At 44.2% G+C, this 12,099-nt stretch overlaps 2 protein-coding genes across 2 annotated transcripts; both read left to right on the top strand.

The window, feature by feature from the left end:
- LOC110401934 lies at positions 1,153–3,996 on the top strand. The gene is made up of 4 exons (XM_021403498.1): positions 1,153–1,729; positions 2,752–2,808; positions 3,042–3,178; positions 3,438–3,996. Exons 3-4 carry the CDS (start codon positions 3,080–3,082, stop codon positions 3,957–3,959), a joined length of 621 nt encoding a protein of 206 aa, XP_021259173.1. The 5' UTR covers positions 1,153–1,729; positions 2,752–2,808; positions 3,042–3,079; the 3' UTR covers positions 3,960–3,996.
- On the top strand, positions 6,907–11,388 carry LOC110401933. The gene is made up of 6 exons (XM_021403497.1): positions 6,907–6,932; positions 7,403–7,560; positions 7,884–7,951; positions 8,364–8,417; positions 9,581–9,640; positions 9,845–11,388. Exons 2-6 carry the CDS (start codon positions 7,413–7,415, stop codon positions 10,385–10,387), a joined length of 873 nt encoding a protein of 290 aa, XP_021259172.1. The 5' UTR covers positions 6,907–6,932; positions 7,403–7,412; the 3' UTR covers positions 10,388–11,388.

Here is a 12,099-nt window from a genome sequence, read left to right as displayed (position 1 = left end):
CAGAACCCTGGGATGCATGTCATCTGCCCCCGTGGACTTACACACATGCACTTTCATGAGGAGGTCTCGGGCTTGTTCCAGTGTTATAGTGGGACAGAATCCGCACCTCTCACCCACACCTCGAGGTTCAGGGTCCTGGCAGACAAGGGGAGTCTGACCACCAGTGAAGACCGAGGCAAAGCACTTACTGAGCACCTCAGCTTTTTCCATGTCTGAGGAAGCCACTTCTCCATCTTCATTTATCAGGAAGAACACTCTCCTTGACCTGTCTCCTCCTGCCTATGTACCTATAGAACCCCTTGTTATTTTTCACATCCCTTGCCAAGTTCAGTTCCATCTGTGCTTTGGCTTTCCTGATCTTATCTCTACACACGCAGACAACATCCGTATATTCTTCCCAGGCTACACAACCCTGTTTCCACTTCCCGTACATTTCTCTTTTTTCCCTCAGTTTAAGCTGCAGGTCCTTGCTCAGCCATACAGGTCACCTGCTCAATTTCTTCTGCTGGGGGATGGAGAGCTCCTGTGCTCGCAGAAGGGTGTCCTTAAAGAGCTGCCAGCTCTGCTCTGTTCCTCTTCCCTTAAGGACAGTTTCCCAGGGCATCCCACCCAGTAGTTCCTTGAGCAGCTGGAATTTTGCTCTCCTGAAGCTCAGGGTCCTGACTCTGCTTTTCGCCAGGCCTGCATTCCTCCAGATCACAAACTCCACCAGGGCATGGTCACTACAGCCCAGGCTGCCTCCAATCCTAACCCCTCTAATGCTCTCCTCCACGTTGGTGAGCACCAGGTCCAGTAAGGCTTCACCTTGGGCCAGTCCGGCTAATACCTGGACCAGGAAGTTATCCTCAACAGACTCCAGGAATCTGCTGGACTGTCTGCCGCCCGCCGTGCCGCTATCCCAGCAGATATCCGGGTGGTTGAAATCCCCCATCAGGACAAGAGCCCCTGAGCACGACGCTTCCCGCAGCTGAAGCAAGAAGGCCTCGTCAACAGGCTCCTCCTGATCAGGGGGCCTGTAGCAGGCCCCAGCCTCTAGATGTCCTCCATTGGACCAACTCCTTTGATGAGGAGCTCCTCACAGCTGCTGCTGATTATCTGTGCTGTGAAAAAGTAAGTGTCATTTGTTCCTTAAGTTAATGACAGAAACGTGAAAAAAAATGCCTTCTCCCACTTACCCATGGTTTAATTGTTGTGCTGTTTGTCCCAAGTTTGCAAAGCTTTTTTTTTTAACAGCTAGAGACATCAGTAATGGTTGGATATCCGCAGTATGTCATAGGTCATTCTATATGAAACATTCAGCTTCCATGCCTGTACTACTTCATCACCACTTAATGTCCAAAAGCACTTGAAGTCACAGGTATCTCAAAGACTACAGGAGGAACTGGTGCTTAATGTGTTGGTGAAAGAGAGGCAAGGCAAAGGTAAGAAACACCAAAACATAAAACAGGCCAGGTGTTTCTGCTCTCCCCTGCCCAGCCTGGAAACGAGACAAGGCACAGTTCAGTGTGACTACTTCTAGTTAAGATTCAACCTTAAACAGCATGATTAAGATGAGGTCTTCCATGGAAAGAGAATGTAGCTGAATGCAGAGTAATGGATATGTTGCTATAGTAATGACTATGACATCAAAACAGGCATTATCTTGGCTCCTAGGAGTCACACGCTTAAATGTGTGTCCATCAGTACTGACTTGCATTTTCAACCATGGGTGATACAAACTGATCAAAAGGTGAAGGCGCTTCTCCTTCGTGACCAAACGTTGAAAACTGTGTTGGTAGCTTTCAGCCAAGGTCTCACTGGCATGCATTCTTAGTGGGCTTAGAAGTACTTGAATTTTCAGATAGCTGTGCCGTATGACTAGAATCTACTCTACAAGATCTTCATTAAAAAAAAAGATAAATTTCTTATCGTCTTTTCATTAGTAAATGAAAATTTAAAATTCATAATGGAGAAAGGCTTTTCCTGTCAATCTTCAAAGTTAAGCTTTTACCTCCCTTGGAAATAAGCATTAGAAACCCTGCTTAGAGTTTGCAAGTTGATATATCCTAAGCAGAAGCGTACAACAAAATTCAGCAAAGGGTTAGATACCAAAATAAAAGTACTTCTGCTTCTTGGAGCTTCAGTACAGTGGAGCCAGCCACTGAATAAGCAATTACATGGAATTCTTTTTCGTGGCTTGGCCGTACTTTCTTTGTTTAGAGATTATGTTGCTGACATTCAGGTTTTGCTGAAGTTCAGAACGTTCTCCTGTTGATGCTAGGCTTTTAGTTATCAGGCTTAAGGCATTAGGACACTGCGTTCAGAAGTATGTGACTCCTCTGCTCTCAAAGTAAACTGGTACATGCGTTCTGGATTTTGAACCTCGGGAGCTAAATGGCTGATGTTCCTGTTGCTCTTGTGAAGGGCTCACATCGCTGCATGCAGTAAGGCCCAGAGTTTGGTGGCAGAAGAAATGTACCTTTCATTGTCCTAGGAATTAACAAAAACATGAACTCCACCGAGTTCCAAACATCACGAGAACAGGAGTAGGAAAGACACATGAGTAAATTCTGTGTCGTTCCCTCCCCGAGAGAAGGAACTGGATTTATGAAATAAAAGTGCATCTCAAATATAATACTTCATAGTCCACAAATATAAACACTGTTCGTATAGTTTTCAGGAGCAATGGTGTGTCTTACAGATGAAGAGTATTTTACTTTTACTTATCAGTTTACCTGATCTGAGATGTTCATTCACATTCTTAATTTGCAGTTGGAGATGGTACAAATTCTACAACGGAAGCTTCGTTGCTTGGGTGAACTTCCACCTGTGAGTAAAGTAAACTTCACTTATTTCAGATTTTCCTAATAGTGAGGGCACCCTAAAGAAAGTGACGTGAACTTCGAATACGTTCTGATGTTTCTGATAGTTCATTATGGAATAATGTTTAAAAGATCTTCATTTAAAATATTGTAAACCTTATACTGAAAAGCAATTTTAGGCATAGATGTATTTTTATACTGTTCAACTGTATAAACATTGTATTTCTAAAAAAAATTAAGGTAAAAAAATGCCTGGCGAATAAAACTCCATCTGAACTATGGCTGGTCCAAGGAGGAGGAGGTGTATCAGAGCAGCGTTCAGTGTCCTTAGCAGCAGCATGAAGATAAGACGGAGGCGTGCATTCTTTCGTAGCAAGGTACAGTTTTGATGGGATGGTGAGGAAGAGGGTGGGCAGTAAATGGTGTATGCCTTTTTTACCTCACTGCACAGAATTCTCTTGATTTGAACCATTCTGCCATTAAAACAGAGGCAAGCTTTTATTTATTTAGTGCTTTAAAATACAAGAGTACAGTATCCAAATATATTTCACTATTTTCTTACCTATTTATGGCTGATTTTAAATTATACTGCCCGGACAGAGAGAACACATCTCACTCAAAGTCATCATATTTTAGTTTTTAGATGCTTCCTGCAGTTACTCAGAAGACAGCTCACACCACTGGAACTCCAAGATGAATTTCACTAGTGGTAAGCGTTGCAGAGGAGTTAAACCTGTACAGGAGCAGGACGTGCCAAAGGCAGTAGCTTTGGAAGATGTTTTCCCTTCAGAAGATCAGCAGTTCTTTCTTACACCTGGAAGGGCAGTCCTGCCACTTGGAGAGTCCTACAACGACATTTATATGGCACCAGAAGATGATTTTAAAACACCAGTGGAAACAATCGCTGAGGAGAAATCTGCTTTATCAGCATTCTTGGTGGAACTGTATGAACCCTCTCAGAAATCTGGAACCAATGCAGAGGCAATATGGCCCCAGTGGCCTGACTGCTCCTCACCCATGGATATCGAGCCTTCCGAATCTATGGCATTTCTGGAGGGCTCTGTTACAGCTGCTTTGCAACAACACCCACTAGCAGAGTGGGACAACAATGTGTGTGAACAAATAGCAAATGTTTCCAGTTCTATGATGTACCACTGAAAAAAAATGAAAAAAAACCTTCATGTCACCTAAAAAAGGCGTGGCTGTATTAATAACATCTATAGTACTTTGTCTTGTCTTTAATGCACTGTGAAAGGTATTTATCCTACCTTCCTTTGTGCAATGTTGGAGGTTGTGTAGTAGAATTAAGGCTTCAAAATCACAACATCCCATTCTTAATTTTTCTCCCGTAAGTTGGACAAATCTGTACTCAGCACCTTCATTCCCCAGAGCTCTCAGCTGACATGAACTATTTCTGGCACTCGCTGTGGTAAGAGATGGCCACATCACTCATGTCACTCCCTATGTTTTCCAAGAACCAGTCCAACTAACGATACCACACTCCATTCCTTAAGCAATGAAGTGATAAGGGACCACCAGTTTCAAGTACAGTAGAGCCAGACCTTGTAAACATCTGCCGTGGAGCCCAGACAAGGCCTTCTGTTCTGCTTGGGAGGAGAGCGCGAGTTACATTTCTTGATGGCACAACCAGAATGTTATGGAACAACTCTGGGAAACAAAGCCAAATGTTACGGTTATTGCACAAGGCAAATCCCTGAAGGAGGGTCATGCTAGTTCAGTGAAGACATTCTTTGCAGATACTGATTTAGGCACTCAGCACTGTCAGCACGTACTGTAACACTAGTTACCAGGTGCGTCCTTTCAATCTGAAATTAGATCCAGAGCAGCAGATGGTACAGACTGCAACATTCATGGAATGAAGTCATGAAAATTGAGAGTTTTCTCCTTGCTCGGTTTTCAGTGGCCTCCTGTTGCTTCATATCCTCATGCCACTTTTGCCTATGCAGGACAGGAGGATTTGGGGATCCACAGAACTTGAATATGTCGAGATAGGAGCAGGGTGCATCTGTCCTGTATTGTTGCCTGAACACTGATGTCATCTTGAAGTCCTGTCACCTGCAGGATCCCACAGACCCCTGCCAACATGGGTGAGCTCTGTCATTGTAAGATGAAAACCCTTCATCTTTAGGCTGTTGGTAACAGCAATGGCCTTGAGTCTAGCCTGAATACAAATATTTCACCTGGAACTTTTCTATCTCTGTGGAGCATATGTATTAAGCTTAATGTACAATAATTTGTTGAAGGACTATGTACACTCCTGAGATAAAAGGATTTTCGAAAGTTTGCTAAAACTGGTTGTCTAATCAGAAAAAGCTACATTGCAAGAGCTCATCTTAGTCCTCTCTCAGTTTACAAAGCCCCATTCAGATATTATGCTGTCCACCATTCAGTCTACCTGTCTAATCAGTGCTATGACCATAATGTTGAACCGAAAAGCTGAAACTGCTAAAAAGTGGCATATCCATCTTTTGTGTTCTTCAAATAATTTCAACACATCCCTTGATGCTCAGGCATGAAATCCATTGGAAGCAGCAATTAAGCAATATACATTCCCAGCACAGCCTGGCACATATTCAAGCGAAGAACTCTGTTTTTTTTTTTTTTTTAAGCATATTGGTTATATGCAACAGGAGTTTTAAAAAGAGGAATCTACGTATTCATGCTCTGATTGCCTTTCTTGCCTTCTCAGCATCCTAATTACAAGAACTTAAGCAGTGGCAAAGAGAACTGAGGCAGCCAAAATACCATCCTCACTCTTAAGGCCTCAAAGAGTGAAGGAGATGCAGACACTCTAGGAGCACTACATCTCCAGAACATCACCAGCCTGCCAAAGAAATTTATGGGCTACTAGGAAGCCATATTCCAAGTCAGGCTAAATATTTCCACTCTGGTACTTGTGGACAAACTTGGAAGTAAAACAGCAATATTCTGGCCAGCCTTTAAAAATTCCTTCTCCAAATGTTAGCATAGTTTTCTGGCTTTATGTCTTTCCTATATCCACGGTGTGCACCAACAACACAGGAAGCTTTCTGGAAAGCTGCAAGGTGGGTCACCTCCTTGCTGAGGGAGCTAAGAAGCCATGGCTGCTGACCAGTGGCTGTGAGGGAATGCAAAGCATGGCTCTCTTACAGCAGTGCAGAAATGGGAAGTAGGGCAAAAATGCTGCTGCATGGTAGTTGTGGCAGCTGAGCAAATTAACCTAAGTGCATAATTCACAGCTGGCCTTGTGTTTGTTTCAGAACCTGGTGATCAGCATGTGCTCCTGTGAAATGGAAATCTCTCTGACCACTTGGCCCTGAGCACGACCAATGTTTCACAGCTTTTCTCATGTAATGATTACAGAAAAATAGCAATTATATATCAAGCTGTTTCTTGCCTTATATACTGATGTATCAGAGCTGTCAAGCAGTGCTAATTCATTCCTTTTGTGAAGTCATTTCTCCAAGAACATGCATTAAGACACAAAGAAAAGTCATGAGCACAACCTATGTTCTCTAACTCCTGGTTCAGGTCTCCAGCTCATGCTGCCTCTGAAGTTCAAAAGAAAACCAAGAATCTTAAAAACTCTTGTAGTATGTATACCACAAAGTGCCAGCATTGGATTTGGTCCACAGGGACTAGTTAGTAGAGTAGACTGCTCCACATTACAAGTGAAATAGAAGCACTTTTGTAACAATGCACTCCCATTGTGCATTTTTAAAACATTTTATGCATGGAAGACATGATTCCTAATATCACATTTTCACCTGTAATCAGAGGCAACAATTCTCTTGAGTCCTACCCAGTGGGGACATACTGCTAACAGGTGTTGCTTGTAGAGCATCAGCAGCTGATTTGGGGCAGGCCTGTGAGGGAGGAGGGACTCTGAGCCACGTGTGTGGATGAAAGGTGATGGCTACATGCAGTTATTGAAGTCAGCTGGTACCACAAGCACTGACCGAGCACCTCTCAGAGCCTGCTTCAGTGGTGGGAGGGCTGCAGGAGCCTTTGCTGTTCTGAGCTTTATTGGGAAAGCCTTTTCCTGAAAGAAGGAAATAACCGTCAGACAGGGCCTAGCCTGGGCAGGCAAGGTAAGGAGCTGGAAGAGAAGCTGCTGGGGGAGAAAAAAGGGTGTGTGTAGCTCAGCTGGTGGCTGGAGCAGAGTGGGAGGCTGTTGTGGGTTGCTCTGCTGTGTCTCCAGGGTCTGGCTCTCGGGGCCTTTTTGGGCTGACAGCTGCTGGCAGGCATGTTTCATGAAGGCCTCTTGGCTCTGGACTGTTTCCTGAGGGCTGTGTGACTGACACAGGGCTGCAGAAAATAAATGGGTGTGAGCAGAGGGGAACGGAGTGTGGCACCTCTGGCTGCCGGGCCTTGCCAACTCAGCTGTAGATGTGTGTGTTTGTAAGTGTGCTTTATGTATTAGGAATGCTGTGACTAGGGTACACAAGCTGCTGTGCTATTTTCTGTAGGCTTCTGCTGCAGGCCTCTGTGCTTTCTGCTCTAGTGAGCTTGTTTTGAGGAGGGGTCTTGAGCTTTTAGCTGTGGCACAGAGCGCTTTTGCAGGAGGCCTCACTCTTCTTTTTGTTACATCCCTTTTTAAGCCGTTTTCACATGGAAGGAGCCGAGCAGGGAGGCAGGTGTGAGCCAGGGCCTGGCAGCCCAGGCACATCGAGCTGCAGCGGGATGGCCTCACTGGAGAGGAGGCAGCGGCGGAGGAGGCAGCGGTGGGTGGGGCAGCACACAGAGGGCCGGGGCAGAGGTGAGTGGGACTCCATAGAGAGGGCTAGGTGCAGGGCTGGCTCTGAGCGTGGCCTTGTGTTAGCTGGTCCCGTGCCTTGGGTACAAACACCTCTTTGATGGTTCTGAAAACCCAAAATCCCCTTATGGAGTGTCAGCTGCTTCTTAGAAAAGCTGGCCAGGGAGGTGGGGGGGCACCATCCATAGAGGTGTTCCAGAACTGGAGATGTGGCACTGAGGGATGTGGTCAGTGAGCATGGTAGGGGTGGGCTGAGGTTGGAGTAGATAGTCTTAGTGGTCTTTAATGATTCAATGTGTTTTCCTCCCCTCCCCCTGTTCTGTTAGATGCTCAGGAAATGATGGATTCTGTTAAAAGCTTGGACTGTGTAGAAAGGCTGGCACATAAATACATGGTAACTTTCTTCTAATTGCTGCTTCTTATCTCCCCATTAAATTATAACATAGACTATGCTGGATGCTTTGGTGCAGAGATCTGTGCTGAAGAACAGCTGATGAGGAACATCTGTGGATGAATCAATTCAAATGGTGAATAATTCAATTCACCTGTGAAAATGCAAAAAAAAAAAAAAATGAGGGAGGAAACTTTGGGGAGGGGAGAAAAAGTCTTCTGCTTTCCTTGGTGTCTTCTCCCTGCACAACCCGGTCAGTACCACAAATGTGAGATATTTGAGAAGCCAAGCAGCTTCCCATGATGAAAACTCTGATGAAACAGAGCACTGAGGGCTCGTATGGGGCCTTCAGCCTCAACTCAAAGCTGCCTGAACTTCAGCTATGAGCGGTGTTTCTTTCCTTTTTCCTCTGCAGCAGAAGTGCATGGTGGAGTCAAGCACAGAGTCAGAGTCTGAATCCAGTGTGGAGGTGAGGCCCAAACTCCGAGGTGTTTCCATGCTGATGAGCATCTCTCACCCTTTAGATCTTGACAGAGAGAGCCTAAGGAGTGGTTGCTGAAGTTCCAGCTGTACAAAAATTTCAGGGAGAGAACAAAGCAGGAAAGTAGCAGCAACTTCAGGTTAGACCAAAACAGCCTCATCTGTTCGCTGTGAGGGTGTGCTTACAGCAGAGCTGGGCTGTGTCTGCTGGTGGTGCTGGGCAGGGCTGGTGCAGAAGCTCTGCCAAATGCTCATTTCAGATGAGATGGAGAGCAGAGCTGCTGCTGTGGCAGTCAGTTGTGACTACCTATACATTCCTGAACTGACTGTCAAACCAGCATGGTTAATATCAACAGAAAAGAAACAAAACGTTATTCTGGAGTAGGGAGCTGGCTTGGTTTTTAGTTTCACACCCCTCATACATTCCTGTCCATAATGTGTAGCTAAGCTCTGGTGAATTTGTTCTGTTTTCCCCCTATGTGTTGGAGGAGCTACAAAGCACAGCAGAGTATAGCTAAAATCACTGTTGTGAGCTCTGATCTTATTGTTCTTAGACACTTATTTATAAGTCACCATGTCAGCACTTAAACTGAGCTTATAGAAATGCTGTGTGTAACTGACTCTGGTCAGATCTCTCAGGTGTAACGCTGAGAGTGAGCACAGCAGATGAGCACCTCAGAAGCATGGAGCTGGCCAGGGCCATGATGGCAGCTCCTGTGCTGAGTCGTGCAGCTCAGACACTCGCTGTGTTGGGGATTTCTGTGTAGTGGTAGAACGTACCTAATGTAAGAGAACAAGAAGTGACCTAATTTGGAGGGAAGATCTCTTGCCTCCAAACGCCATCTTTTCTACTATTATTTGTGATTTCATTTTTTTGGTGGTAGGATTTACAATTACTCATCATTCTCTTCATAGTAATGTCTGAAGAGCTGTAAGACTTAGCAGGGCTCTCCTCAGCCCCTCTATTTTAGTTTTTTTTTTTTTAAAAGGCCTGTAGAAGTTAGACTGATACATATTTTAATTGTCTTTTGAGAAGGTGGGTCCATCTGGCTTCCTCTTCTCTAGGTTTTTATCTGCTCTAGTACTACTCTAAGTGATCAGTGATTCATAGGAAGATGCCTTATAAACCTATGTCAACTTCTCTTAAAACAGGTCTCGCACAACGCGCTTGCTGAAGGACTCAGGAAGGCAAGAGACTCCAAGGGACTGCAAGTAGGTTCAGCTGTTCTGCAGCAGCTTTGTTCTCAGTGTACCACCCAAAAATGAAAATGGAGTGGGAATGTGTGGATAAACAGAATTTCCACAGTAAGCATGTGACTTTCTATGCTGAACTGTTTCTTAAGCCCACTGCATACCTCTGTATTTTTCTTCAGACAAGTAAGTGTCTTCCATGTTTAGAGAGATCTTTATTTTTAGTTCTTAGATCCTTATGATGGTGATTCAGAAGACACATCCATTCACTCTGACTGTAGCTTGACTTCTCTAAACAGTACAGAAGCTGCATCTTGGGTGAGCAGTGCCCCAAAAGCAATGGCTTTGGATGCTGATCCTTCAGGGGATGGAGAATCCTTCCCTCAACCTCTGGACTGGCTCTGCTCAGAAACGAAAATCAGTGATGTTCACAGCCAGAGAGTAAACGATGGTAAATCACCCCTTGGACTTCCTAGCCAGGAGAAGGATTTCCTGAGAAGCCAGTTGCAATCCTCTGAGCTGACGAGAGACACAGAAGCATTTCCTTCCACGTGGCTGATGCCTGACCCTTCTTTATTGGTGGGTGTTAATCCTTCAGTCCCTGCCCATCTCCTTGCAACTGCAGGTGACAGTTCGCCACAAACCATGCTAGCAGATGACCGTGATGGTACCACTTCCAAACAATCACTTGTTAAAAGAAAACAAGGGATCACCATTGCAGAGAGTGCTGGTGAAAAACTACGAAGAAAGAAAATCCGTGCTATCTAATCTAAGGTATGAATAAGTAGTTGGACGAAGTGTTTATTATAAAAGTGAACCTGGTAGGTTCCTTTTGCAGACGGCACCTAAACAAGCTTCAAATGAACTAGCTGAAGCCTGATGCAAAGAGAGCTACACTGTGTGCTGCAGGCACTGAGATCCATCTGGAAAGGTGGAACCAACTAAACAAGCTTGTGTGGCAATTTAAATGAAAACTAGCTGAGCTATGTCCAGACTCAGCTGAGATCAATGCCTGTGTGCTACTTCAGTGTCTGGGCACCAGATTCCTGTGTGCTGTGTCTGGAGACATTTGTTCAGCTTTGGGGTAATTGCAAGTAAGTACAAGGGTAGGTTGAGGAGGGAAGGAAGAATGACTGAACTGCGATTGGTTTTAGATAGCTATTGCTCTTTGTCTCATCTGCTGTATGACAGGAGGGAAGTAGCTGAATGGTGAATGAGCCTCCAGGTTTGACTACAAACACTGAATTGCACTGAGCTGAACTGTGTGTAACTAAAAACAATCTAGTTATTTTTTTCCTTTCATCACAGAGAAGTTGACTTATGCTGTTAATGTACTTGTCCCTACCTGTTTGAACATTGTTTCAGGTATATACTGTATATGTTCTCAGTATGTCTGCCAGTTTAGAACTTAAAATGCAAATCTGAATCCATTAACTGGAATTAATCTTCCTTGGTGAGAACCATGACTTATGCTGCTGCAGAAGTGCTGTACACAGATGGGAAGTCACTCAGCAAGAACTCTCTGATCTCCATCCTTGATGATAACCTGTATTTTCTTTTCCCCCTAAATGGACTATATCCACAGAAGTATAATTGTCTGAAATATGTTGGCACTAACTAGCTGTGAAAGCATTCATTCTGCATGACTGGCACAGAATAATATACAGATTTTCTTAAAAATACTAATAAAGGTGGAAAACCACTCAAAATACTATTAAGCTTCTAGCTTGTACCATTCCACTAATCTCTGCATAATAACTTCACTGAAACATCTTTTTCCTGTTATTTTCCATTTGGAGATAAGTAGTTGGTTTTTTAATTGTCTTGGAAACAAAGTGGTTCAAGATTCAGAGCCCTTTGCTTTAAGATACAGGGTACTATGCTCACCCCCTGTGTCTAAGGGCTGCTTAGAATGAACACAATCCTTAACTCCTTCAAGGGAGTTGTGCAGTTGCACTGCAAAAGAAACACTTCAAAAAAAAGTTTTTGCAGCTCTAGATTTGTAAGTAACCCAAGTATCCTTCTAGATTTAAGACATGGAAAACTTCTGAATTACTACATTGTGACATGCTATGCCCTTGACCAGAGACGCCGAAGGAAGTCACAGCATTTTAAGTCCTAGCTGTCTGCTGAGTGGTCTTTAACCAACTTATCTAAGGCTGCATAAAACTGTTGAAATAAGCATAGCTTCTGAACGCAGCCCAGCAGCTCGGTAAAAGCAGCTTACTTAACCAAGAGCTAGCATGAAAGTCATTCACTTGTTATCAGACTTCACAGCAGATGACATCAGGCCTTGTGTCTTACTGCATTAGAAACTTGTCTTCCAGTGTTCTTGCTTCTATGCTTTAGTTACAGGATTAGCTGAGTGAGTTGTGTGAAGGTCAGCACTATGCCTGCATACCAAGTTATTAACTGGTATTTTCCACAGAGACTGTAGATACAATTTTCCAGATGACAAGTCACCACAATAATTCCAGAAA

The sequence above is a fragment of the Numida meleagris genome, chromosome 6, assembly GCF_002078875.1.
Source record: "Numida meleagris isolate 19003 breed g44 Domestic line chromosome 6, NumMel1.0, whole genome shotgun sequence".
Classification (NCBI taxonomy): Eukaryota; Metazoa; Chordata; class Aves; order Galliformes; family Numididae; genus Numida; species Numida meleagris.
Note: the sequence above shows the minus strand (reverse complement) of the source record. Positions and strands in the feature narration are given on the sequence as shown.